At 45.2% G+C, this 26782-nt stretch overlaps 2 protein-coding genes across 6 annotated transcripts in view; one reads left to right on the forward strand and one right to left on the reverse strand.

The window, feature by feature from the left end:
- Positions 1 to 2: 2 nt before the first annotated feature.
- Positions 3 to 24120, forward strand: lxn (latexin). Of its 5 annotated transcripts, none has more exons than XM_077197353.1 (9): positions 3 to 87; positions 608 to 680; positions 1137 to 1477; positions 15246 to 15398; positions 16102 to 16164; positions 21092 to 21275; positions 21484 to 21620; positions 23024 to 23086; positions 23168 to 24120. In XM_077197353.1, the coding sequence occupies exons 3-9, from the start codon at positions 1364 to 1366 to the stop codon at positions 23282 to 23284; spliced, it is 831 nt and encodes a 276-aa protein (XP_077053468.1). In that variant the 5' UTR covers positions 3 to 87; positions 608 to 680; positions 1137 to 1363; the 3' UTR covers positions 23285 to 24120. The 5 variants fall into 5 exon arrangements, 4 of the variants coding, with proteins under 4 accessions (XP_077053468.1, XP_077053469.1, XP_077053470.1 ...); XM_077197354.1 differs by having other exon boundaries at positions 1270 to 1477; XM_077197355.1 differs by lacking the exon at positions 1137 to 1477.
- Positions 3172 to 26782, reverse strand: part of gfm1 (G elongation factor, mitochondrial 1) — a 38516-nt gene continuing 14905 nt past the window's right edge. Inside the window, exons 13-18 of the mRNA XM_077197342.1 lie at positions 24211 to 24293; positions 7135 to 7297; positions 5379 to 5523; positions 5135 to 5295; positions 3531 to 3584; positions 3172 to 3385 (exon numbers count right to left, since the gene is read on the reverse strand). Of these exons, the coding sequence (XP_077053457.1) occupies positions 3254 to 3385; positions 3531 to 3584; positions 5135 to 5295; positions 5379 to 5523; positions 7135 to 7297; positions 24211 to 24293 (738 nt within the window). The 3' untranslated portion in view covers positions 3172 to 3253. The remainder of the gene's footprint in view (positions 3386 to 3530; positions 3585 to 5134; positions 5296 to 5378; positions 5524 to 7134; positions 7298 to 24210; positions 24294 to 26782) is intronic.

Raw genomic sequence — 26782 nt, forward strand, 5'->3', positions numbered from 1 at the left:
TCATGTGACAGGCAGCTGAGGGTCACGTGATCAACAGGGAACTACAGTTTTTCTAACTCGGACAATCTCGCATTTCCTGAACGCATGGTATATATTTATATATTTCTTCTTGTATTTATCAGTGTTGTGTGTGTGTTATTCTCACAATTAAATTCGTGTTTAAAAACTCAAGTTTGTTTACACGTCAAACAGAAGCGGATGACCGTTGGAAACGCGTTGATTCGGTTCAAACACTCGAAACTGATTCAGCGATTCGGTTGAAGTGGCTTAAGTCATGTGTCGAGTCACTTAGTTCGGTGGTTTTATTTCACCATGAAACAATACTTCATATTTTACATATGTAACTTTTCATGTCACATGATTTTACAAACTGATTAATAAAAACCATGCATTATATTATTATTAATGTTATATGCAAATAGCCTAGAATAGTTAAGGTCACCTAAGTGGGACCAAAACGAGGGTTACATTCTAAATTTAATTGCTAATTTAGAATGTAACCTACATTTTTTTTTTAAATTTTATTATATTTCAGATATGTAGCCTACTAATATGTGATACATAACACGCAAAACCATTAAATTAATTTATGTCTGTCAAACTCCAGTTTGTGCCATAAATCACATGACCTGCTAGACGTGACATCATTTCCTTGGAGGGAAAGCAACTCCTAGAACAAAGTAAGTGTCAGTCATAAACTTTTCTCTCTTTCTTTCATTTCTACAAGACTCTATTGGCGTAAAACATACCATGTCAACCCTGTTGTGTTAATTTATACTGGACATGAACATGTTTATTTCCTTCTGCTAGCATGTTGTTGTTGTTTCCTAGCTAGCAGTGGGCTTATAGCTTCAATAGCCCGTTACACATGGTAAAAGTGGACAGATTTCCTCAAACACACAAACATTTGGTCTTATAATCATACTTTAGTCCAGCCTCCAGATGTTTTATTGTGACACGACACTCAGATGATAAATGGATCACTTTACTGTTCATTATGTATGATTTCCTGAAACAGGGCACAAAATATTATCTGTGAGTAAACAATCCGTGTCCTCAATATCACGTTCCATCGTTTTATTCCTCTGTAAAGTCTCTTGAACTTGAGCCAGCTCCTTTTTGGCATCATCTTCCAGGAAGTGACATCATTTAGGAGGGAAAGCAGCAGCACAAACATCATTGGACTGATGAATTCTGAGATGTTTTGAGTCTTCCTCGTCGTGGTTGTGGACCTCCTGTGTGAATGATCTAGTGTGTGAGCTCCCGCAGGTTTCTGTGAAGCGGTGGCGAGTGTTTGCTGGATCTGTGTAAGGAATCTCTCGTCTGGAAAGCGTCAGTGTTGTGTAACTGGCCTCAGCTGAGGATGATGGAGGTGTTCTGGCTGCTTCTCTCTCTCTCTCTGCTTGAGCTCAGTGTGGCTCTACCCGTCTCTCACGCCATCACACGGCCCACGGACCCAGCGCTGACCCAGTCGCAGGTAAAGCAGTGCTCATCACGGCGGTCTGCATGTGTGTGCTGAGGTTATTCCTGTGTGGCGTGAGCATCTTCAGCTTGTTCTGATCCAGAAAGCTTCGACGGCTGATTCGGGTCATGCCATGATTTCTGAGGAAGCTTAATGGTCTATTGAGATTCAATAACGAAGTGAACATTTAATTACTACAAAATTATTTCTCGCTACATTCATAAAGTGGAAAAATGACCACCGACCGCTACTCTCAGACGCCATTTTGATCGAACACACAGGATTGTGGGATATCGTAAGCAGGGAAGGACACATAAACCAATCAGATGAAGGGATCTCCGTAGACAGGAAGTGACACGATCACTTGATTTAGACGTGCTTAATCTGCTTTTTTATGATTGTGAACAAGAATTATTGTTTGTTTGTTGGTAAATATGAAAGATTGGAAAAACAGTCTGTAAAGTCTGAATGTTTATTTTTCTTTATCATTTTGTTTCCATGTACATCGATGAGCCAAAACTTTTAGTAGTCATAGGTGAAGCGAATATTGATCCTAACAAGGCCACATATTAAAGTCCCCAACTCCATCTCTTAAAACTAATCTTTGATCACCAAAATGACATTTTTAAAAGTGTTTTCCTTGAAAAAACTTTCTTAATGCCTTAAAATATCTTGAATGTAACTCGACACCCTTGCCTCATTTAGTATGCGTGGTTCTATGAATATGCAAATGAGCCCCGCCTCCACTCACTCACTCAGCTCAGAGATCCACTCGTTGACGATCACACGTTGATCTGATTGGTTACAAGGTAGTTTGTGACGTCAGAAACACCAGCGATTTCAAAGCGTGTTTTTGAGACTGTCTTTGTTTCACTGCAGTTTTAAGGAGAAAATACTCAGCAATGCTGTCGACTTATGAATTTACACATGGTTTGTCTTAAAGCATATTAAACACCACAGACATATAAACAATATTAAAAGCTGGAGGACTGGGTAGATTAGATGGCAATCAGTATAATCAATACTGTTCTGGCTCATCAGTGTATGTCAGGTGAGATGCATCATATTTGAGTTTATTGTAATACATTACAAGAGAAATTCCCGCTGACAGCTTCTGGAAGTGAAGCGTGTGTTATGGTGTGTAAACTGACCCGTTGTGTGTGGCGTAACGCGTTTCTGAAATCCTCTCGCTCTCTACATATGGCTCATGTTTCACCGTCACAGCAGGTCTGAGGGAATCGTGTGTGTGTGTGTAATAGCTCGAGGTAGGTGAAGTGTTACGTCTTTCCCAATGCGACTCAAGACACACTGATTTAAAACAGATCATTTTATATTAAATCAACACATTTGCAACCATTTGCTGTACAATGACATTTACAGTGTCTGAGCAAACCCATCCAGAGCCGACCTCTGCAGATCCCGTGACCTCCTTCGTGTGTGTGTGTGTGTGTGTGTGTGTTTGTTCAGTTCTGCCACTTGCTCTTCTTGACGGGCATCTGTCCCGTGTGTGTGTGTGTGTGTGTGTTCAGTTCTTCCACTTGCTGTTCTTGACGGGCATCTGTCCCGTGTGTGTGTGTTCAGTTCTTCCACTTGCTCTTCTTGACGGGCATCTGTCCCGTGTGTGTGTGTGTGTGTGTGTGTGTGTGTGTGTTCAGTTCTTCCACTTGCTCTTCTTGACGGGCATCTGTCCCGTGTGTGTGTGTGTGTGTGTGTTCAGTTCTTCCACTTGCTCTTCTTGATGGGCATCCGTCCCGTGTGTGTGTGTGTGTGTGTGTGTGTGTGTGTGTGTGTTCAGTTCTTCCACTTGCTCTTCTTGACGGGCATCTGTCCCGTGGCCTCCAGGTGTTTGTTGACCAGATCTTCCTGAACGCTGGGCAGACAGGGCTGATATCTGCTGTAGTCCATGGTGTACTCGCCTTTACCCTGAACACACACACACACGAGACAGTGAACATGCATCTGATTTACAGTCTTCAGTACTGAGTGTGTGTGTGTGTGTGTGTGTGTGTGTGTGTGTGTGTGTGTGTGTGTGTGTGTGTGTGTGTGTGTGTGTGTGTGTGTGTGTTACCTCAGTGCAGGAGCGCAGCTCTGTAGAGTATCCAAACATGTCATTCAACGGGATCTGAAACAACATCACGATCACAGGGGTTTAATCTCACACACACACAACTACAGCAACAGAAGCAAGAACACACGGTAAACGTGTGTCATTCACACAAAAGCTCATTCACGTTACTATCATACTGAATGTTTTCCTTTTGACTTTATTCAGCATTGTATTGTCTTCCGGTTCTGTTGTGGATCCGCGTTCACGAGTCCGCAGTGACGCTGCTGATGTAAGACGCTGCTGATGTGTTATCTGGTGCGTCCGTGTTTTCGGGTTCAAATAAATATGTCTGGTTAAAAAAAAATGCAAGTCTTCCCCTGTGTGGAAATCCTTAGACAGGTTTGCAAAGATTGTTTTGTTTACAGCGTGCGTCTCCCTCAGACTGTAAACGAAGCTCGGGCGCACCAGACACACGTCAGCTCGTCTTACGTCAGCGGACTCATGAACGCGGATTGACAACAGAACCGGAAGACAATACAATGCTGAATAAAGTCGTCGTTTTTGTTATTTTTGGACCAAAATGTATTTTCGATGCTTCAAAAAATTCTAACTAACCCACTGAGGTCACATGGACTACTTTGATGATGTCTATATTTCCTTTCTGGACAAGGACAGTATACGTACATAGATTTTCAATGGAGGGACAAGAAACTCTCGGACTAAATCTAAAATATCTTAAACTGTGTTCAGAAGATGAACGGAGGTCTTACGGGCTTGGAACGACATGAGGGTGAGTCATTAATGACATCATTTTTATTTTTGGGTGAACTAACCCTTTAAGAGTATCCTTGTTAGTGTAATTACACACTTAAGTACATTATATGTATATACACCATCTAAATAAATATATATATATATATATTGTGTATATATACATGCAAATATTTCTTAAATGTATATACATGCATGTGTACATATACAAAATATTTATACACAGTACACACATTATGTAAACACAAATTTTTACTTTGGATGCGATTAATTGTTTCACAGCCCTAATTTGGACAGAAAGGTGCTTAATTGTCAAAAGTATCACAACGCAAAGAATCTCAAGTGTCTTAAAATAGACTTTCTTTTTAACTAGTGATGCACAACTTATCAGTATCGGCCGATATATGTTCATTTTTAATATCATCATTATCGACCCGATAAGAAAATGTGTCCGATATCTTAAAGCTGATGATGTATTTCCTTCAGCTGAGACACTTCAGATGCGCACTGATCAACATGATGACTTTGAATTGCGTGAAATATGATTGGAATTACTTTGAGGAAAATACAGTTCAGTGCATCATATAGGCGACATAAAATTACACAATGCTGGCTATATATCTGAAGTGCTTGGGTCATGGCTTTTAATGCGGAGTTTTGTTTTTGAAATCAAGCTCTCAAAAACTATAGAAAAGTTTTGATATAGATTTATCGGCCAATATATCGGTTCATGGCTTTCAAATATAAAGAATTATCGGACATGGGCCAATATTCCCACATCGGTGCATCCCTAGTTTAAAATGTGATGCGAGATCTAGCAGTGTGTGTGTGAGACGCAGGAGCGAGGAACTCACGTCAGCGTAGAGTGTGAAGTAGCCCTCGGCCCCGTCCTGTCCCGTGATCACGCCGTGCCTCCGGTTGACCCCTGCGATGACGACCCCCTGGAACTCGTTAGGAGCCACGATCTCCACCGACATCACCGGCTCCAGGATCACCACGCTGGCCTTCTCCAGCGCTGCACACACGACACACACGACACACACACGTCAGCAGCGGCGGCGCCCCACACCAGAGCAAGAGCAGATGTGCAGCTCGTACCCTGTCTGAGCGCGCCCTCTCCGGCCCGGATGAAGGACACCTCGTTGGAGTCCACCATGTGATGCGCCCCGTCGTCCAGCACGAACCGCACGCCGGAGATGCGGTGTCCCGTCAGCGGACCCTTCTCACTCGCCTCCCTGAAGCCCTGAGGACAGAGCATCAGTGTGAGCCAGCGCCACACACACTCAACAGAGCATCAGTGTTAGCCAGCGCCACACACACTCAGAGCATCAGCGTGAGCCAGCGCCACACACACTCAACAGAGCATCAGTGTTGGCCAGCGCCACACACACTCAGAGCATCAGCGTCGGCCAGCGCCAAACACACTCAGAGCATCAGCGTGAGCCAACGCCACACACACTCAACAGAGCATCAGCGTGAGCCAGCGCCACACACACTCAGAGCATCAGCGTGGGCCAGAGCCACACACACTCAACTGCCTGCAACAATCCTGTGCTTTTAGTAGTACGCCATACATCCTCATAATGCGTCTTTAATTGCCTATATGAAATATTCAAATTCAAAGCTTGCCACCACACACCGGCAAACGCAATGATTATGAATGTCTCGTGAAAAAAACTGAATGAGAACGTATAAACATTGTAATAATGTATTGGTAATGTTTTCTGTGGACGATAATGCCGACTCATCATCTCCGCCTATATGCACGTTTCATACGGATTACATAATCAGAGAATATATTTTTTTTCCATTGGAATCTGTCCATTCAAAAGTAGACATTTCAAGCTTTCTGTAGACGTATATCTCATGTCTGTTTTCTATAGACGTATTTCTCATGTCTGAGGCACATATACGCTGAGTTTCGGTTCATTTGTGTGATGTGCTCAAGTTCTCTGAGACCGAGACGGCGGAAAGAGCCATTATTTTACACAAACACTACGTTTTGTTGTTATTGTGAGTTTTCCAAAATAAAAGTAGACCCCTTATAGTTTGCATTACTCTTATCTGAATGACCAAACATGAGGAAGTATTTTAGGTAAAATGCAGAGATTGCCCCGGCGCCTTTAATATTGCTCTCCACGCTAACACTTAGATACGCACCTGATAATATTATTATCTGGGCATTAGAGAACGCATTTGTAAAGTTGCTGCTACTTACATGTTTCATGTGATACAAGCCATATTTGAGGTCGATGAATGTTTTTATGCGATGAATATTTGGATTTCCTGCCGTTAACGATCTGTCCGTTATAGCCTGCGGTTTTTGCCACTTTTTTGATTTTTTTTCTTCTTTCTTTTTTAATGCGACTAATTTTTATAAAATTTTGGTCGACTAAGCCTTGACTATTACGGAGCAGCCCTAAAAAAAGTGAAACAAAGTTCCACCGAAAACGATCATCATGACATCACTGACCCTCGTGGCACTAAAAGAAGATTGTCTGCGTATGAAAGTGAACGAGGTGTTCTCAAGCCAAATCTTTTGGGTTCTACGAAGAGACAAGTTCATCTCACGCAATAACCTTAAAATTACTCATTTCTAAACTCAATTTGTGGAATTGTCTCTGATTGGACCGTGCAAGTGAAGAAAGCTGCAGAAATCAACCTTTTCTCTTCACACTGATGTCCTGCTAGTTTCATGCACACGTTTTAGTGAATTGTATGTATTTTTGCACTGATGGCATGCCTATTTTAGCCTGTACTTCACTGAGCAGTGGTTTTAACTCGATCACATGCTGCTGATGAAGTCTGCAATCTCGCCTGTGGGTGGTGTTGCGAGACTCTCCTGCGGTCTCACCTTCTCCACGGCGGGCACAAACTGCTTGGGGATGTTGGTGCCCACGGTCTGGTCACTGAACTCCAGTTTGGTGTAGTTCTCGGGCTCCAGCGGCTCCAGGACGCCCACCACTTTACCGTACTGACCCGAGCCTCCAGACTGCTTCTTATGGGTGAAGTCGAACCTGCAACACAAACACACACACACACACACCTGCGTCACTGCTGGAACACACATCCAGTATTCACAATACACTCCGTTCTCTGTGGAATTAACCAGCAATATTGTGATATCATTAACATTTTTGAGTGATAATGCAATATCTGTGCGTAAATTTTACTCTCTTGTGCTCTACAGTCATTATTGACCGAACAAATTAACAATTTTTTGGGGGGATTTTTTTTATTCATCGGAATGGTAGGAAACTACTCGGTTACTATCGTAACCTCAGTTCCCTGAGAGAGGGAACGAGTATTGCGTAGCTATACGCAGTGGGGAAGCTCCTTTTCCTTGATTTACTGAAGCTTATATGTAAAACGCATTTGCAGCTGCACAGCTACCACATTGAGCTTCTGGCTCGCTCAAAGGCTGTGCTGCGTCAACTGCAGATCCAATGGACATCCACAACTGCACAATCACACGTCGGCTGACGTGTGACCAAAGAGCTAGCCCTACGTCATCAGAGCCTGCCTTAGCCTATAATATTCCCCCGAATTCGCCATTATAGCAGGTTTAACGACTAAAGCGACAACTCGCCAGGTTACTATAGTGCGGCCGGCTACGCAATACCAGTTCCCTCTCTCAGGGAACTGAGGTTACGATAGTAACAGAGTAGTTCCCTTTTGAACGGTCACTTCCTTTTCCGTAGCACTATAAGTAACTGGTTGCCACTGCAACTCAGGACCCCTGAGCTCACAAAACAAGCCAGAAAACCAATAATATATAACAGACCAGACACCGTCAGGTCTAGAATAATATATATGTGTCAGTAACAAACCAACATATTATACTAATAAAACCAGACAACGTCGGGATTATTAGTATAGGAAAATACAACCGACCAAAATGGGTTTTATATATATATATATATATATATTAGGGGTGGAGCCGAACCCGAATACGGTATTCGGAAAGGCACAAATAACGTGTTTTTTACGAATACTTATTTCGAACAAATACTTTAGAAAATATTTGTATTCGGGAACAAGAAAAACTTTATATCAAAAAGCTGCGTTTCCTCACAAGACCGCAGTGCGCGAGTGAGTGAGTGACGTTCAGGAAGAGGTGACTGACACAGGCTGCTCCACACAGCAACAGAGAGGGCTCGGCTGAGCGAAAAAACACTTAACTGCATTACTATTTTTGTTGAATAGATTTTTGTACCTTAACTGGGTTCCGGAGGCAGTTTATAACTTTCGGGAAGTGGAGTTTGATCGGGAGATTATTTCATTACGCTGCATTATTGACGTCTGCAGCCGTGCTCTCATGTTCGCTCTGTTTACGTAGCTCTGTTAGCTCCGTAATTATTTGTTTTTATTACATGGCTTGGTTGAATTCTAATGTAGAATGCGGTCTGTTATTTCCATGGTTATTTCTTAATAACAGACCGCTGCTAAGTATAACACACCGTTGCCACGAAAAACAGAGCGTGGCCATGGATTCTAAACGTAGAGACGGAACGGACAATTTTTTTTAGCGGAAGCAATACAATAGTTTTTAAATCAATAAACTCCTTTTTAAATCAATATTTTGAGTCAAATTATTGATTTATTTGGTAGGTAGCCATGTAGTAAGCGGGATAATGTATAGCGAGGTGGTTGTTATAGCGAATACAAACCCTTCAGGCTGATTCAAGACCCCTCCGCTTCGCGTCAGGCTCATAATCAACCGCCTCGCTATACATTATCCCTTACTTATTCTGTCTGTTCAGCGTCCTCCAACAAGGACGGGTGGTGGTGGGATTCATAATGTTCACAATGGTATTTTATTAGTTGTTGGTTTAACCATGGATGAGGTAATGGCTGTTATGTTATTTTCTTTTCAATGACGTTCCTTGGTAGGCTACATGTTCATTGCTGGATTTATATAATTAAAGAATACTTACACTATAACGTAAATTAGAAGTGTAACGCAAAAAAACTAGATTTTTACGCCTATTTTGGATTTTACTCGAATACAAATACAAATACTTTTTCCCCCTCAACAAATACAAATACAGATACAAATACCGGCTGCTTTGCACACCCCTAATATATATATATATATGTATATGTGTATGTGATTGTACACAGTAACATTTTTAGACACGACCAGACACTGTCGGGCCTTAATCATACCGAAAGCACCTTCGGCTGCAGGGAAGGCACCTCCATATTATAAAACTTAATAAATGTGGAAGTCGAGGACCAGCCGGCCACATAACAAATATCTTGAATGGGAAAGCCAGATGACCAAGCCCATGATGAAGCCATGCCTCTGGTCGAATGGGCCTTGATACCTATGGGGCAAACCTGACCCACTGAGGTACAAGCCATAGAAATGGCATCCACTATCCATCTAGACCGTCTTTGCTTAGTGACTGGATCACCCTTAGATCGGCCACCAAAGCAGACAAAAAGCTGTTCTGATTGTCTAAAAGACTCAGAACGCTCCAGATAGATTCTCAGAGCTCTGACAGGACCGAGAAGATTAACCTCCCCATCTTCGGCAGAAGGGGGAAGGGCTAATAACGTAATAACCTGGGCTCTGAACAGCGTTGTGAGCATTTTGGGTACATAACCATGCCTGCGTGTGAGGATGACTCCGGAGTCATCTGGTCCCAACTCTAAACATGAAGGGCTCACTGAGAGAGCCTGCAGATCTCCCACTCGGTTGATGGATGCCAGTGCCAGCAGGAGAGCAGTTTTCAGCGAGAGAGGTTTAAGATCGACCGACTGGAGTGGTTCAAAGGGCGGACCCTTCAGAGCCCCAAGGACCGTGGAGAGGTCCAAAGGGGGCACAGAAGGAGGTCTGGAGGGGTTAATCCTCCTAGCACCTTTTAGAAACCGTACCACCAGGTTGTTTCTTCCAAATGATTGGCCAGCCACCAGAGCATGATGCACTGCAATGGCTGCCACATACACTGTGCGTGGACAGGGAGCGGCCCGTGTCCAACAGCTCCTGCAGGAAGGAGAGTACCACAGATACCTCACATGACTCTGGGTCATAACAATTTTTCGACCAGCTGGAAAAAAAACGGACCACTTCATAGCATAAAGGCGCCAAGTAGACGGGGCCCTGGCTTCAGAGATATTGCTTTAGACCTTCTCAGGAAGGTCCCTGGGTACCCGTTTAGGGGCCATATATGGAGGGCCCATAAGTCGGGTCAAGGATGCCATATTGTCCCGTCGGCCTGTGTGAGGAGGTCTTTCCTCATTGGAACAGGCCAAGGGATTATGTCCGATAGCTGAACCAGCTCCGGAAACAACGGCCTGGATTTCCAGAGAGGGGCCACCAGAATGACTGGGCATGCGCTCTCCCTGACCCATTTGATGACTTGTGGAATCATCGAGACAGGGGGAAAAGCATAAAGGGGCGGATGGGCCAGCGCGTCCCTGCTCTTCGAGAAGAACACTGTGCAGTGGATGTTGGTTCTCGAGGCGAAAAGGTCGATTTCGGCCTCGCTGAACACACTCCATATCAGACTGACCATCTGTGAGTTCAGGGACCACTCGCCTAGGGGAGTGTTGCCCCATGAGAACATATCTGCACCCAGATTCTGAATGCCAGGGATATGTGCCGCTCTCAGAGAGCTCAGATTGGTCTGTGCCCATAAGAGGAGGTCTCTCGCCATGGCATGCAGGTTGCCTGACCTGATGCCACCCTAGCGATTTATGTAGGCCACCATGACATGTTGTCCGTGCGGACTAAGATGTGGTGAACTTAGGTTTGACAGAAATGCTTTCAGGGCCAAACCAACTGCTTTCATTTCCAGATAGTTGATATGTAAGCTCTGCTCCATGCTCGACCAGAGGCCGGAGGCAGGCGTGCCCTCGTGCAGCGCTCCCAACCCAGGTTGGATGCGTCTGTAAAAACCACTTTCCTCCCGGAAACTACTCCCATGGTCACACCATCGTGGTACCAGTCCTGAGCCCGCCAGGGAATCAGGGCTCTTAAAAAAACGTGATTCACCAAGATGCGCAGGCTGCCTGACCGCCATGCATGGGATGGTACACGGCATTTAAGCCAGTGCTGCAACGGACGCATGCCCAGTAATCCCATACGGAATACTGACGATGCTGCTGCCATGAGAACGAGAAGTTTCTGAAATTTCTTTAGGGGCTCGCTCTGAACGAGGCTGCTAGCGTTTGCGTAGAGAGCGTGTGCTCTTGTGTGAGCCGCACTGTCCTTGTCAGAGAGTCTAAAATTGGCTGGGGGTCAGTTTGCTCTTGGTAACATTGATTGTGAGACCCAGGCATTTCAAATAGCCGGGAATCAAATCCCTGTGAGCTAGTAGCTCGGTTCTCGACTGTGCCAGCACTAGGCAGTCATCGAGATAATTTAGCATGCGCACCCCCTGATGTCTGAGAGGAGAGAGTGCTGCATCCATACACTTTGTGAATGTACGGGGTGCTAATGACAGACCGAACGGCAGAACGGTGTATTGATAAGCCTGACCCTCGAAGGCAAATCTCAAGAAATGGCCTGTGACGAGGGTTTATCTGAATATGAAAGTATGCATCTTTCAGATCCATTGTAACAAACCAATCCCCCGGGCGAACTTGCATGAGGATGTTTGATAGTTAATTTTGAAAGGCCGTCTCATGAGAGCCTTGTTCAAATGTCTCAAATCTAGTATGGGTCTGAGACCGCCATCTTTTTTCGGAATAGAAAATAGCGGATGTAGAAACCCGAATGCTTTAGCGCAGGGGGGATTAGCTCTATCGCCCCTTTTGCTAATAAATTCTGCACTTCGGTGTGAAGCACGTGACCCACGTTGCTTCTCACCAAAGTCTCAATAACCGGCTGAAACTTTGGGGGTCTGTGAGCAAATTAGAGTGAGTAGCCTCGCTTTATAGTGTTTATGACCCAACTCGACACATCGGGGATGGCTTGCCAGGCCAGCACCCGTGTGGCTAGGATTTGACACACTGATTGGAATGGGCCGCCTAACATATGGGGACCTGATACCCTTACATTGTAATTTGTGCACATACTGAGTGTTGGACTGACTGTACAGGCTTTTACCTGGGGGAAGTCAGTGTAACCACTGGGAGGGGGCCGCCTAGTGAAGGGGGACCGTGAACCCGTGTGTTATGATTGTGAAAACATTTTTCGGGGATGGCTTGCCAGGCCAGCGCCCGTGCGACTAGGGATTGTCAAGGATGGGCCGCCTAACACAGGGGGACCTGATACCCTTACATTATCATTTGCGCACATACTGAGTGTTGGACTGACTGCACAGGCTTTTTCCTGGGGGAAAGTCTGTGTAACAACTGGGAGAGGGCTGCCTAGTGAAGGGGGAACGTGAACCCGTGTGTTGTGAAACATACTCTTTTTGTGCTTTACGTGGGTCGCCGTGACAACAGCTTTTATTTGTAGAGGTGCGCGCAGTGCAGCGTCCCTGTTGACAATAATAAAATCTCCAGCCGCCTGAGTAAGACAGGGAGCTGTGAGAAGTGTCATGGGATTTTAAGCAGTGACTATCTGCGGCGGCGCACGCTTCATAGCGTGCGCACTGACTGCAGTGATAGTGTGCCGCTTGTAACGGGCCTTTCCGTGTAAAAAAACAACAACAAAAAAACAACAAAGCCGAGATCCAAACTCGGGTCTCTGTCGCGAGAATCTCAGAATCCACCACTGAGCCACAGGGGGGGGTTGACAGAGAAGAGCTCTTATAGCTTTTGCAGTGAGAGATAACAGTATCAGCGTGGTTGATTCCAGGCATGAAAACTGTGCTGTTGTGTCTGAATCACGGAGAAGGTTCTGCATGATGAACAGAATGTAAGGGAGCAGTAGCTCTCTTGTGTCATAAAGAAAGATAGCCGCGTGCACATCTGACCGCGCGCTTCTTCCGTCGCTGCACAATGAGGGAAGGGAGCGGGGACGTAAAGGAAAATAACATTTCAGTTCGAAAACGCTCTTCTGTGTGATGTGCAAAGGGCGGGGTAGCTCTCGTGTCGTAAAGAGAGCTAGCCGCGCGAACATCTACCCGCGCGCTTCTTCCGTCGAGGCTTGACGAGGGAAGAAAACGTGGAAGCGCGAGAGGCGGTTTGCCGTCCCAAAGTAGAGCTAGCCGCAACCGCATGGTGTATTTTTAGGGCGGGGTAGCGCTCTTTTGTTGTAAAGAGAGCTAGCTGCGCGCTTCTTCCGTCGAGGCTCGACGAGGGAAGAAAACGTGGGAGCGCGAGAGGCAGTTTGCCGTCCAAAAGGAGAGCTAGCTGCGAGCGAATGATGTAATTATGACACAACAGGCATACTCTCGCAGAGAGTGCGGTTCAGCATGGGGGGTTCCCAGGCATGTGACGCACTTTGTGTGCCCGTAGGCCTCGTGCAGATGCATCCTCACGTGGCACAAGATGCGTGAGGCATTTGAAACAACGCCTCGTACACTTGAACACAGAATATTACAATACAATAGAAAGGATTTTCGCCGGATAGCCACAGATGAGACGGCGTCAGGAGAAAACGGCTGAGAAGGCGTAGTCTGCTGAGATGATGCTTGCTCAGGCTGAAGGGCTTGTTAAACGGCGAAAGGCTTAGTAAAACAGTCAGAGACATGTAGTTGTCGCTGAAGGAGTAAAATCTGCTATAATGGCGAATTCGGGGGAATATTATAGGCTAAGGCCACGCCCCCTTGGTCACATGTCAGCCCGCACCATTGGATGTGCAGTTGACGCAGCACAGCCTATGAGTGAGCCAGACGCTCAATGTGCTAGCTGTGCAGCTGCAAATGCGTTTTACATATAAGCTTCAGTAAATCGAGGAAAAGGAGTTCCCCACTGCGTATAGCTATCCAATACGAAGTGACCGTTCAAAAGGGAACCTGGTAAAGGTTTTGGCACTTGCTGTGTGAACACACAAAACCATCATGGACATGATTGGAACAAGTTAAATGGTCCTGAAACAATAGTCACACTTATGCTCCTCGCGCTCAGAAACGAGCGCAGTGGAAATTGAGAGGAAAGTTCCTTTAGTGGAAGTGTTTGGTACTGCAGTCGAACAACAATCACTGAAAGCTCGTTTTTTGAGATATCAGGCTCACATTTTGAACATAACTTGATTAGATTTATGGCTTTGATTTCCTCAGTTTTACAGTAAAACATGTTTTTGAAAATATATATTACATATAAAAATGAAATGGTATTTTTGCACATTTTTCATAACAATAAACGTTAAATTCTGTAATTTTTTTAACTTTTCACTACAGCAATAATCTGCCAAGTGTCGTCTTTAAAAAGAGATCAAACTTCAGTCTGTTGCTCTAAAGCATTCAAGATTTACAACAGTGCTATGCTCAAAAAGTGAATAAATGGATTATAAATACAGTGTAAATATATTTTAGTACCTTAAATCCCCTAAAAATACAAAATACTTATATGATGGACAGATGCCCTTTTATGATGGATAGATGCACTTTTATGATGGACAGATGCACTTTTATGATGATAGATGCTCTTTTATCGTGGATAAATTCATTTTTATGATGGATCAATACACTTTTATGATGGATAGATGTACTCTTATGATGGACAGATGCACTTATGATGGATAGATGCATTTTTATGATGGACAGATGCACTTTTATGTACTTCAACATAGAAACGGCCATTCACTGCCATTATTATGCTTGGAAGAGCCATGACATTTTTAATGTGCTGAAGAAACAGAGAGAAACAGTGCAGTGTCTCTTTAAAAGAGGGCGGGGCTACAGCACAAAACAGGAAGTGCAGGAATTCTTGCAGAAACTCTTACTAGCAGCTTCTACATGTCTGCTTGAGTCAGAACACAAGTATTTCTTCATCTCCTCGTTTTGACCGTGATCACATGCTCTTGTTACGCAACTGTTAGAGACAAAGTCCAGTGTAAGCCGCACACACACACCCTGTGAGTGAGGTGTGTCTCAGTGCTTGTGTGTGCCTCTGCTCTCTCAGACACAGACGATGGCCACTGGAGATCTGGTTCCCACACACTTCCCAGCGCGGCGGGCGGCTCAAGTGGCCCTGCATCACCTGAACACACAGCACGGCTCGCCCTTCCGGGTGTTCGGCCTGGAGCGGGTGCACACGGCCACGGCGGAGGACCAGGTGAGGCGCACTCAGAGAGACCTCAGCTCCGTCACCGCAGAGACACTCGTGACGGGAAAAGAGAAGCAGAACTCCAGAGCACCTAGATGTGAATCTGAGAATACAGATTTGTACTTGTACGCAAAAATTTACAGTCACAGCTCCAATGTAAAAACCTGTCAAATACAAATCTGAAGTTGAATGTTGAGATTTGCACTTGGAGACAGTCACAAACCTGTATTCTGAATTTGAAGCTGCAGACTAGTTAACATGTTAGTTTTGCATCTACTGTAATATATCGCGAAAACCAAGTCAATGTGCGAAATATAATATAGCAGATTTGAGAAGTTGAGAAGTGAGGTTGGTCTGCGAATGTGAATGAAAGGATAAGTGCAAATATGCATTACAAGTTTGTCTGTCATTGTATTAGCATTATACACATTTGTGACTTGTCTGCAGCTTTCAGGTTTGTGACTATTGTCTGCGAGTGCAAATCTAAAGATTCAACTTCAGATTTGTATTTGACAGGTTTTCACATTGGAGCTGTAAGTGTAAATTTTAGCATACAAGTACAAATATCTATTGTACAAGTTCTCTATTGACATCTACATGCTCTGGAGTTGTGCTCCTCCTTTACCTTCAGCGAGACCCGGCCTGTGAGTGTTTGCTAAAGGACTGCTCACTCTTGTGTTTGCTAAAGGACTGCTCACTCTTGTGTTGACAGGTCGTGGGAACCCGAGGGAGGAAGTACAGCCTGGATTTCTCTGTGACGGACTATGGAAGCTCGGTACGTTTCAGATCCATTACATATGAGCTGTAAAACCAGTCCACAACACAACTCACTCTGACTCACTCCTGCTGAAAGAAACATCTCTAGTTTTTGATACTAAATCAACGCATAAACTTCTGTCATTGTTAAAGAAGAGAGTATCTGTTACGGCTTCAATACTGAAGGGACACATTGGTGTCTCACAGTGGATTCGAACCCGGGTTTCTCACACCAAAGGCATGTGTCTTATCAGGGTTACAATAAGGTTTGTTATTTAACATTTTAACTACAAGTTAACTACATTAGTAGCATGAACTAATAATGAAGTGCACTTATACAGCATTTATTAATCTTTATTACTGTTGATTTTAACATTTACTTATACTTTATTACAATCTTGTTAACATTAGTTATTGCACTGTGAAGTAACATGAACAGCTGTATTTTTTATTAACTAACATTAACAAAGACTAACAGTAACAAATGTATTGCTCATTGTTAGTTCATGTTAGTCATTTCATTAACTAATGTTAACTAATGAACCTTATTGTAAAGTGTAACCATGTTTTCTAATATACATTTACCAGCACAAGAAATAGACCGATGCCTTCACATCAATCCGTGTCAGTGAATAACTACTATCAAATAAGGCGTTTAAAGCTTACGAACATCAAGATTCACCATATTTAGTTAAGTTGCATTCTCTACATCAATCTTTGTCCTCTGCTTTGCGCAAACTATGGGCGTAGCTTCCCGACTGCCAATAAGCTTGTTTAAATGCCATAAGCATTTTGACTATGAAGTGACATTTCCTAAGCCATCTAACTTAAAAGTATAAGAGTATTAAAGTTCCCCTATTATGCTGTTTCAAAGGTTCCCAATGTTGTTTTGCAGCAAAGGTCAAAAACACTTTAATTCTCTCATAATATCCAATCCATCAAGGATTGAAACCTATTGAAACCCCACCAAGTCTAAGTTATGTAACACGGATGTTGCGTTAATCAAAAAAATGTTTCATCATTAACAAAGTGCTTTCCGTCATTTTGACAGATAACAAGTGTTGTGTTTCTCCCTGCTTTAGAAACAAGCCTGATAAGCCACAGATATTCCTGTGATACTGACGTCTGATTAAAACACCAAGTGTTCCATTATTTTCCTGATGGATAAAAACAGATTCTGATGGAAAACATCCAGCTCATTCAGTCAAACTGATGGATCAGGATTATTTGTGTCATAAACAGTCACTTTGAGTGGCAGTTCCCAGACAGGAAGTGCCAGCCATACTTTAAAATTTGGATATTCTCCAAATCTTCCATTATATAAATTATATGGGTATTATAGTAACAGCAATATTAAAGTAATATTATTAAACTCCTTAATCGATACATTAAATGTTCATTGACAGCCAAAAGTTTGGGGGTCAGCAAGATGTTTCTTTGTTTCTTAAAGAAGTCTCTTCTGCTCACCAGCTGCATTTAATTGATAAGAAAATACAGTAAAACAGTGAAATATATCAATTACTAACGTAACCTCGGTTCCCTAAATTAAGGGAACGAGTATTGCGTCTGCTAGACGCGATGGGGAACTAATCCAATCACGCTGTGCTATGTTCAAGCAGAACGACATGTTCTATAACCCGAGTTTGCACAAGGGTCTCAAGGGCAGAGGGCTAATGGGGCAATGGAGCCCTGAGGAGATACAATAAGGTCAGAACCCTTAAGAATAATAGTGGGTCGGGCTCGCACAGAGGCCGGCTCCAACTACACAGAAAGGATATGTGCCTGCAATGCAGGGACTTCCAAGTTATAAAATCTGGCGAAGGTGGACGGCGAGGACCAGCCGGCTGCCGCACATAAATCGCTAATAGATACCCCACTAGACCACACCCAGGAGGAGGCCAGGCCTCTGGTGGATTGTGCTCAGATGCCGATGGGGCATTGCAGGCCCATAGAAGCGTAGGCTAGAGCGATAGCATCCACCAGCCAACGGGACAACCCTTGCTTCTTGACCGGAAGCCCTTTGGTGCGGCCACCGAAGCCTACGAAGAGCTGATCCGACTGTCTGTACTGAGCGGAACGCTCTATACATGTTCTAAGGGCCCGGATGGGGAAGAGCAGGTGTAATTGTTGGCCATCTTCCGCGAAATTACTTGTGCTTTAAATGGAGTTGAAAGCACTTTGGGAACATAACCATGCCTTGGATGACTTTAGAGTCGCCTGGTTCAAACTCAAGACAGAAAGCACTAACAGAGCGCTTGAAGGTTCCCTACTTGCTTGACCGATGTTAAGGCTAGCAATATTGCAGTCTTGAGTGAGAGTGGCTTCAATTTGGCCTGATTGTAGTGGCCCTTTGAGGGCCCTGAGGACCGTTGATAGGTCCCAGGAGGGTGTGGTAGGAGGCTTTGCGGGTTCAGGTCCTTGCTCCCCTTAGGAAGCGGATAATCATGTCGCTTTTCCCTAAAGACTGGCCACCACGTAGACTTTGAGCATGGATGGGGTACGGCCCGCATCCAGTAGCTGTTGAAGAAATGAAAGTACCAGTGGTACTTTGCATAATCAGGGTCTTGGCTCTGGGCTGAGCACCAGCTGGAGAATACAGACCACTTAAGGGCGTAGAGGTGTCTCGTGGACGGGCCTCTAGCCTCACAAATAATGTTTAGGACTCTCGCTGTGAGGTCTGTAAGCTCCAGTTGAGGGGCCACACATGGAGGGCCCATAGATTCGGACAGGGGTGCCAAATCGTCCTGTTCGCCTGGGAAAGGAGGTCTTTCCTCAGGGGTATCGGCCGTGGGGCTGATGTGAGCACCTAAATCAACTCAGGGAATCAAGGTTGGGTCCGCCAGAGAGGGGCCACTAGAAGGACTGCCTTTCGGGAAGAAAATTGGGCAGTGAGATTTGTCTTCGGAGGCGAAGAGGTTGACTTCTGCTCTCCCAAAAACACTCCAGATCATTTGAACAGTTTGGGGATGAAAGGTCTATTCCCCTGGGGACATATTGCCCCGGAACAGCATGTCTGCTCCCTGGTTCGGTCTTCCAGGCACGTGAGTCACTCTCAGCGAACGCACGTTGCCTCGTGCCCATAAGAGGAGACTTCTGGCTAGCCTATACCAAGGTCTCGACCTGAACCCACCCCTGGCGGTTTATATAAGACTGCTTATATAAGACACAACTACTGTTGTGTTGTCCGATTGGACATGGTGACCTGCCAGGCTGTGGTAGGAAGGTTTTGAGGGCCACCAAAACGGCAACATTTCTAGGCAGTTGAAATGCAGCCGTTTCTCCGTGCTCGTCCAAGAGCCGGAGGTCAGTTTGCCCTCGCACAGAGCTCCCCAACCCATGTTGGAGGCGTCCGTGACCACCACCATCCTCCTCGAGACCTTCACCAAGCTAGCCCGGACTCGAGATAGCAGTGGTCTCTCCAAGGGGCCAGGGCTCTGCTTCAGCCGTGGTCCACCTTGACATGAAGCTGGCCTGAGCGCCACGCTCAGGTAGGGACCTGGGGTTTCAGCCAGTACTGCAAGGGGCTCATTTGTAGCAGACCCAGCGGAAGTACTGCCGATGCGGAGGCCATGAGGCCAGCATCATTTGAAAGGTTCTGAGGGGGTTTGAAAGGTTACTCTAAAAGAGGTTGCAAGCTGATGAATAGTCTGGGAGCACTCGGGTGTCAGCCAAACCTTCATTTGGGCTGAGTCTATAACTGCACCCAGGAATGTCGCTTCTGAGTCCCAGGCATTCCAAATGGCTGAGGAGTACAGATCTGTTGGAGCTTGCAATCGCAACATCTGCTCCAACAGCTGGAACTGAACAGGGTGTTTGGAGGAACACTGGGCATTGTGTTGCATAGCCTGCGATGCCTTATGTGCTGTCATGAAGCGCACAGCGAAGCAGTCCCCCCCAGGGCCGAAGAGACCAGTGGAGGAAATAGGAGAGTCAAGGAAGGCAGTTATATCCGCGTCCTTGATCTTGGTCAGATTAAGCCATAAGTGGCACTCCAGCACCAATAAAACTGGATATAGCCCTCCCGATGGCCTGGGCTGTGGCTTTCGTTGCTCGCAGGGCCAGGTCCGTAGCGCTGTGGAGGTCACAAGATGCTTCTGGGTCTGGTCCAAACTCATCCATGGATCGTAGGAGCTTCACCTGGAACACTTGGAGGACCACCATGGTGTGGAGGGCAGATCCAGCGAGGGCTGAAGTCATTCTGCAGGGTTTGGATGGGTGAGCCACCTTGGATTTCCATCCAATAGCAGTGGGTGGGCAAAGGTGCGCAGCCACGGCTTCCTCTAGGGTGGGCAGCTTCTCATATCCCTTTTCCACAGTGCCGTCGATGGTCGAGAGCATGGTGAAAGTAGAAGTGCGTAGGGGGTGCCACAACTTTGTCAGTTCTTTATGAACCTCCGAGAAGAACTGTGCGGAATGCTGACGAGGGGCCTGTGCGCGCCCTGGCAGAAACCACTCGTCTAGGCGGCTGCGTGTGGACTCCTCAGGGACAGCCCAGTCGAGACCGAGCTCCTGACTGCTTTATACAGTGGTCGGCGTCCATTCCAGCTCTGGAGTTGCTGCGTTTTCTAGAAGACGGGGTCTTCCACTGAGCCCGTCCAGTCTTCTGCGTTTCTGAATTTTCAGCATCATTACTCCAGTCTTCAGTGTCACATGATCCTCAGATATCATTCTAATATGATGATTTGATGATCAAGAACCATTTATGATTATTATATGTAAATGTTGAAAACAGTTGTGCTGCTTCATATTTCATATTTATGATTAGAATGTTCAAAAGAACGGAATTTAAGACATTTTTCTAACATTACAAATATTTTTATAAGAAAAGAAAAGGTCACACCGACACCAAACTTTTGAACGCATGTGATCGAGTGAGTCGACTGAAGCCCAGGTTTTCCATCATAACACGTCTCTACTGTGTGTGTGTGTGTGTGTGTGTGTGTCAGGGCTCGGTGCTGCGCTGCTCAGCCGACGTGTTGTTCCCCCGGACGGAGACACAAACACACACTCCTCCGGAGGTGCATCTGCGCTGTGAGGATCTGACACACATCAGTAGCTCGCCGGAGGAACTCGCTTTCTACCAGAAACACACATCGCCTCACAGCGCTGTCTCTGCGCACGATCTGCCAGGTGTGTGTGACACACACTAACACACCTGCACTACCAGTCAAACGTTTGGGATCAGAAAGATTTTTAATGTTCTTAAAAGAAGTCTCTTCTGATCACCAAGGCTGCATTTACAACTTTAAAAATCTCCCCGACCCCAAATTTATGAACTCTCTCTCTCTCTCTCTCTGTCTGTGTGTGTGTGTGTGTGTGTGTGTGTGTGTGTGTGTAGACAGCTATGGGAACATCAGTCAGGACATGCAGCCGTTCTGGCATCTGGCTCGTGTGGCTGCGTCCTTCATCATGCTGAGAGAGTCCAGCGAGAACACCGAGTATAACCTGGCACAGGTGGCCAACCTCACACAGCAGGTCAGAGCTCGACACACACTCCCACACACACTCCCACACACACTCCCACACACACTCCCACACACACTCATCATGCTGAGAGAGTCCACCGAGAATAACCTGGCACAGGTGGCCAACCTCACACAGCAGGTCAGAGCTCGACACACACTCCCACACACACTCCCACACACACTCCCACACACACTCATCATGCTGAGAGAGTCCACCGAGAATAACCTGGCACAGGTGGCCAACCTCACACAGCAGGTCAGAGCTCCACACACACTCATCATGGGATGGAGATCTAGAGTCCGACTACACACACTCGACACACAAATCATGGCAGGGAGATCTAGAGACCGACTACACACACTCAACGCACACTCATCATGGCACTGGGATCTAGAGACCCACTACACACACTCGACACACTCATCATGGCACTGCGATCTAGAGACCGACTACACACACTCGACACACCCATCATGGCAGGGAGATCTAGAGACCGACTACACACACTCAACGCACACTCATCAAGGGACAGGGATCTAGAGACCGACTACACACACTCGACACAATCATCATGCCAGGGAGATCTAGAGACCGACTACACACACTCAACGCACACTCATCATGGCACGGGGATCTAGAGACCGACTACACACACTCGACACACACTCATCAAGGGACAGGGATCTAGAGACCGACTACACACACTCGACACACTCATCATGGCAGGGAGATCTAGAGACCGACTGCACACACTCAACGCACACTCATCATGGCACTGGGATCTAGAGACCCACTACACACACTCATCAAGGACGGGGATCTAGAGACCGACTACACACACTCGACACACTCATCATGGCAGGGAGATCTAGAGACCGACTACACACACTCGACACACTCATCATGGCAGGGAGATCTAGAGACCGACTACACACACTCAACGCACACGCATCATGGCACTGGGATCTAGAGACCCACTACACACACTCGACACACTCATCATGGCAGGGAGATCTAGAGACCGACTACACACACTCGACACACTCCACACTCATCATGGCAGGGAGATCTAGAGACCGACTACACACACTCGACACACTCATCATGGCACGGGGATCTAGAGACCGAAACCCCGGCTCTAAAGTGTTGTAATGGCGCTTTTCCATTACCAGTATCAGCTCAACTTGCCTCGACACGCCTCAGCTCGCTTTTCGCTCCGTTTTCCATTACCGCTTAGAATATCGCTGGAGGTGATATGAAAAAAAGTACCCGAAAGCAGGTACAGGTACAACTTTTACACAGTGGAAAACCAAACAAAGGCGAGTCGAGTCGAGCTGGTACTGTGTAGTGGAAAAGCGCCATTAGTGATTGACATGTTACGAGAGGCTGAAGAATAACGTCCTCTCTCTTAGGAGACGAGCGAAAAGCAGCTGATGCTGAAGTACCACGTTCTTCTGCACGACATCGTCTCACAGGTGAGAAACTCAGATCATGAGAGCAGAGCGAGGGCTCAGACAGAGGAAGAGTGTGTGTTCATGTCATGATCTGTTTTGCAGGAGATCATCCACTGGAAGCTGTTATGCTCCTGGTCTCCTGAGGGGGGCGTCAGAGTGCTGGAGACAGAGTGGCTTCCCAAGTGCCCTCATGATACCGGACCGCCAACAGCAGACTGAACACACACACACTCGCGCGCGCGCACACACACACTCACACACGTGTACACACACACACACACACACACACACACACACACGTCTCCTGAGTAGGGCGTGAGAGTGCTGAGTGGCTTCCCAAGTGCCTTCATGATACCGGACCGCCAACAGCAGACTGAGCGCGCACACACACACGTGGGCGCGCGCGCGCACACACAAACACACACGCGCACACGTCTCCTAAGGGAGGCGTCAGAGTGCTAGGGACCGAGTGAATTCTCAAGTGCCCTCATGATACCGGACTGCCAACAGCAGACTGAACACACACACACGCGTGTGCTGTCTGATCACGCATCCACACTAATAAACAGAGAAACACCGCTGGCTGCAGTTCATTAATCAGAGAAAGCCGCTGATTCTAACATGCAAACATATAGCTAATGATTCACTATTATAGTTTTTGCAATATTTTGATTTGGATTTTATATTTCCTTTGTTCACTTCAAGTTTTTTTAATGCTAATTTCAGTTAATGTTTACTTAATTTCAAATGATTTTGGTTAAACTTTATTTTAATGTTTCCTTTTAACAGTTCAATTCTACATTTAAGTACTGGGTAATATTCATTAACATGTACTTACTATATAATTAGGGTTAGGGGTTTGATTAAGAGTTAGTTATAATTATGCATAATTTATAGTTATCACTACTAGGGCTGTCAAAATGGCTGAAAAGCTAAATTAAATTTTTTTCCCCTAAATATTAGCACAATTTGAATTATATTTGAATTCTAAAGGCAATACTTTAAAAAAAAAGTACTGTATAATATAACCACTGTACAATAAAGTGTTACAATGATTTTGTATTGAGAGGATAATATCTGTGTTCAGGATCAGGTGATATGAATATGATTTCTTCATGTGTGATGTGTGTAAATGCAGGACTCACGGCACAGCGCTGGTCACCGTCTCTCTGAAGGCCACCTTGGGTTTCCCCATCACACACGGACAGTTATATTCCCTCTCCATCCTCTATAACACACACACACACACACACACATCAGTTTCTCCATCACACACGGACAGTTATATTCCCTCTCCATCCTCTATAACACACACACACACACACACACACACACACATCAGTTTCTCCATCACACACAGACAGTTATATTCCCTCTCCATCCTCTATAACACACACACACACACACACACACACACACACACACACACACATCAGTTTCTCCATCACACACAGACAGTTATATTCCCTCTCCATCCTCTATAACACACACACACACACACACACACACACATCAGTTTCTCCATCACACACAGACAGTTATATTCCCTCTCCATCCTCTATAACACACACACACACACACACACATCAGTTTCTCCATCCTCTGTAACACACACACACACACACACACACACATCAGTTTCCCTATAACACACATACACACATCAGTTTCCCCATCACACACGGACAACTATATTTCCTCTCCATGCTCTGTAACACACACACACACACACACACACACACACACACACCAGTTTCCCCATCACACACGGACAACTATATTTCCTCTCCATCCTCTGTAACACACACACACACACACACACACATCAGTTTCCCTATAACACACATACACACCTGAGAGTAGATCTCCAGATGCAGCTCTAAGTCGTGTGTGTGTGTGTACTTGGGATGAGTCACGATTTTCGAATATTCGATTAGTTGATTTTATTATAGAATATGGAATAGGTTGTGCGATTATTGTCTATATAAAATCCCCATGTTTTCGGTTCTGATGCGGTGACACATTCATGTAACCAGATCTAAAAGCTGTCAATCAACTCTCAGACAGCAGAAGATACACACACACATCTCAAATCACGCATAAAGCTTGCCACAAAAAAACAGCAAAAGTAATGATTATGCATGAAACATTTGAATTGTTTATTAATAAACTAGCGTTTTCTGTGTCAGTGTCGGCTGCAAAGATAAACAGGGATGTGATTTTTCCGGATTAATCCGGAATTCCGGATTTTCCGACCTGAAAATGTGACCTACGCGAATCATGCAGATCTGCAAAAGAATAAAATAATATGAGGACATAACAGGCTGACGTGCGTACAGATTTTTTCCTCCTTTCCAAGTATCAACAAGGGCGTATTTGCGTTCAGCTGGTTCACCTGCTCAATTCCGTACCTCAGTCACTCTCGCGCTACAGTGGTATCGTTGTCAGTTGACAAGAACATCGCTGTTAGGCCACCAGTAGGGCTGGGCGATATATCGATATAGTTCAAATTTGCGCTGTGATCCTTGCTCCAAGCAAGCTGCGGACTGCTTTTGTAGATTATATAGCGTGCATTCGATCAGTTGCAGTTCTGGCGCCTCCGTCTCAACAGCATTAGTGTACAACGCGACAAATACTCACATCAAATGTTAACGCAGAGGAACGGGACACAGCAGTTCAGTGAGTTCACAAAAGTTCATTATTTGCATGTGGTTAAACCAAGCGGCAACCTCCCCGTCTCTCTCTTGAAACCAACAAGGAAGTGAGTTAAACTGCAATTCATCGCCTGGCCGCCTGAGGCTGGCAGCAAAAGTGAGTCAAATCTGTATCTCCCCCACATGTCACATGTCATTCACTGCTGATGCGCTGTTCTAACATGAAGCGCATGTTAGAACAGCGCATCAGCAGTGAATGACATGTTTAACCCATAGACTGTAAAAAAATATGGACGTAGTGTCCATGACGTCACCCGTAGGTTTCTGAAGAGCGTTTTTGAAGCCTAAAGTGGTACTGAGCGTGAACACCCGACGCGCACATGCACTAAAAGCCTGTCTAACAGCGCCTGGTTACTGGACTAAGTTATCTTTCGCGTCTTATTTCACTAATTCTCACAAGGTTTACACTAGGAAAGTTGGTTATGTCTAAACTGAAAGCAAACCCAGAAAATTTAGAGAAATCTGCTAGTCAAATGCGCGTGTATATTAGACGTGTCGCGTACAGCCGCTTGTCCTTAAAGGGATAGTTGACCCAAAAATAAAATTTCTGTCATTATTTATTCACTGTAATGTTGTTCCAAACCTGTATTAATTTATTTCTTGTGCTGAACACAAAAGAAGATATTTTGAAGAATGTGGGTAACCAGACAGTTGCTGGTCCCCATTGACTTCCATAGGGAAAAATGTACTATGGAAATCACTGGGGTACATCAACTGTTTGGTTACCCACATTCTTCAAAGTATCTTCAACAGAAGAAAGAAACTTATTCAGGTTTAAAACAACTTAGAGTAAATTATGACAATTAAAATTTTTGGGAGAATTATCTATTTAATGTTAATAAAACAACAAAACACAGAGGAAATCACTCACTGCTCTTGATTGAGAACTTTAATTGTAGCTTTAATAAGAATCAATGTATAATTTATACCAGAGATCTTCAATCCTGCTCCTGGAGGGCCACTGTCCTGCAGAGTTTAGTTCCAACCCTAATCAAACATACCT

The sequence above is a fragment of the Siphateles boraxobius genome, unplaced genomic scaffold (assembly GCF_051911475.1).
Source record: "Siphateles boraxobius isolate OS27281-9 unplaced genomic scaffold, OSU_SipBor_1 39, whole genome shotgun sequence".
NCBI lineage: Eukaryota > Metazoa > Chordata > Actinopteri > Cypriniformes > Leuciscidae > Siphateles > Siphateles boraxobius.

Bases quoted from the DNA above. Each gene is read 5' to 3' on its own strand.
- lxn (XM_077197353.1), top strand. From the start codon at position 1,364: ATGATGGAGGTGTTCTGGCTGCTTCTCTCTCTCTCTCTGCTTGAGCTC. The intron at 1,478-15,245 runs GTAAAGCAGTGC...CTGCTCTCTCAG, and splicing joins CAGCGCTGACCCAGTCGCAG to ACACAGACGATGGCCACTGG. The intron at 15,399-16,101 runs GTGAGGCGCACT...TTGTGTTGACAG, and splicing joins CGGCCACGGCGGAGGACCAG to GTCGTGGGAACCCGAGGGAG.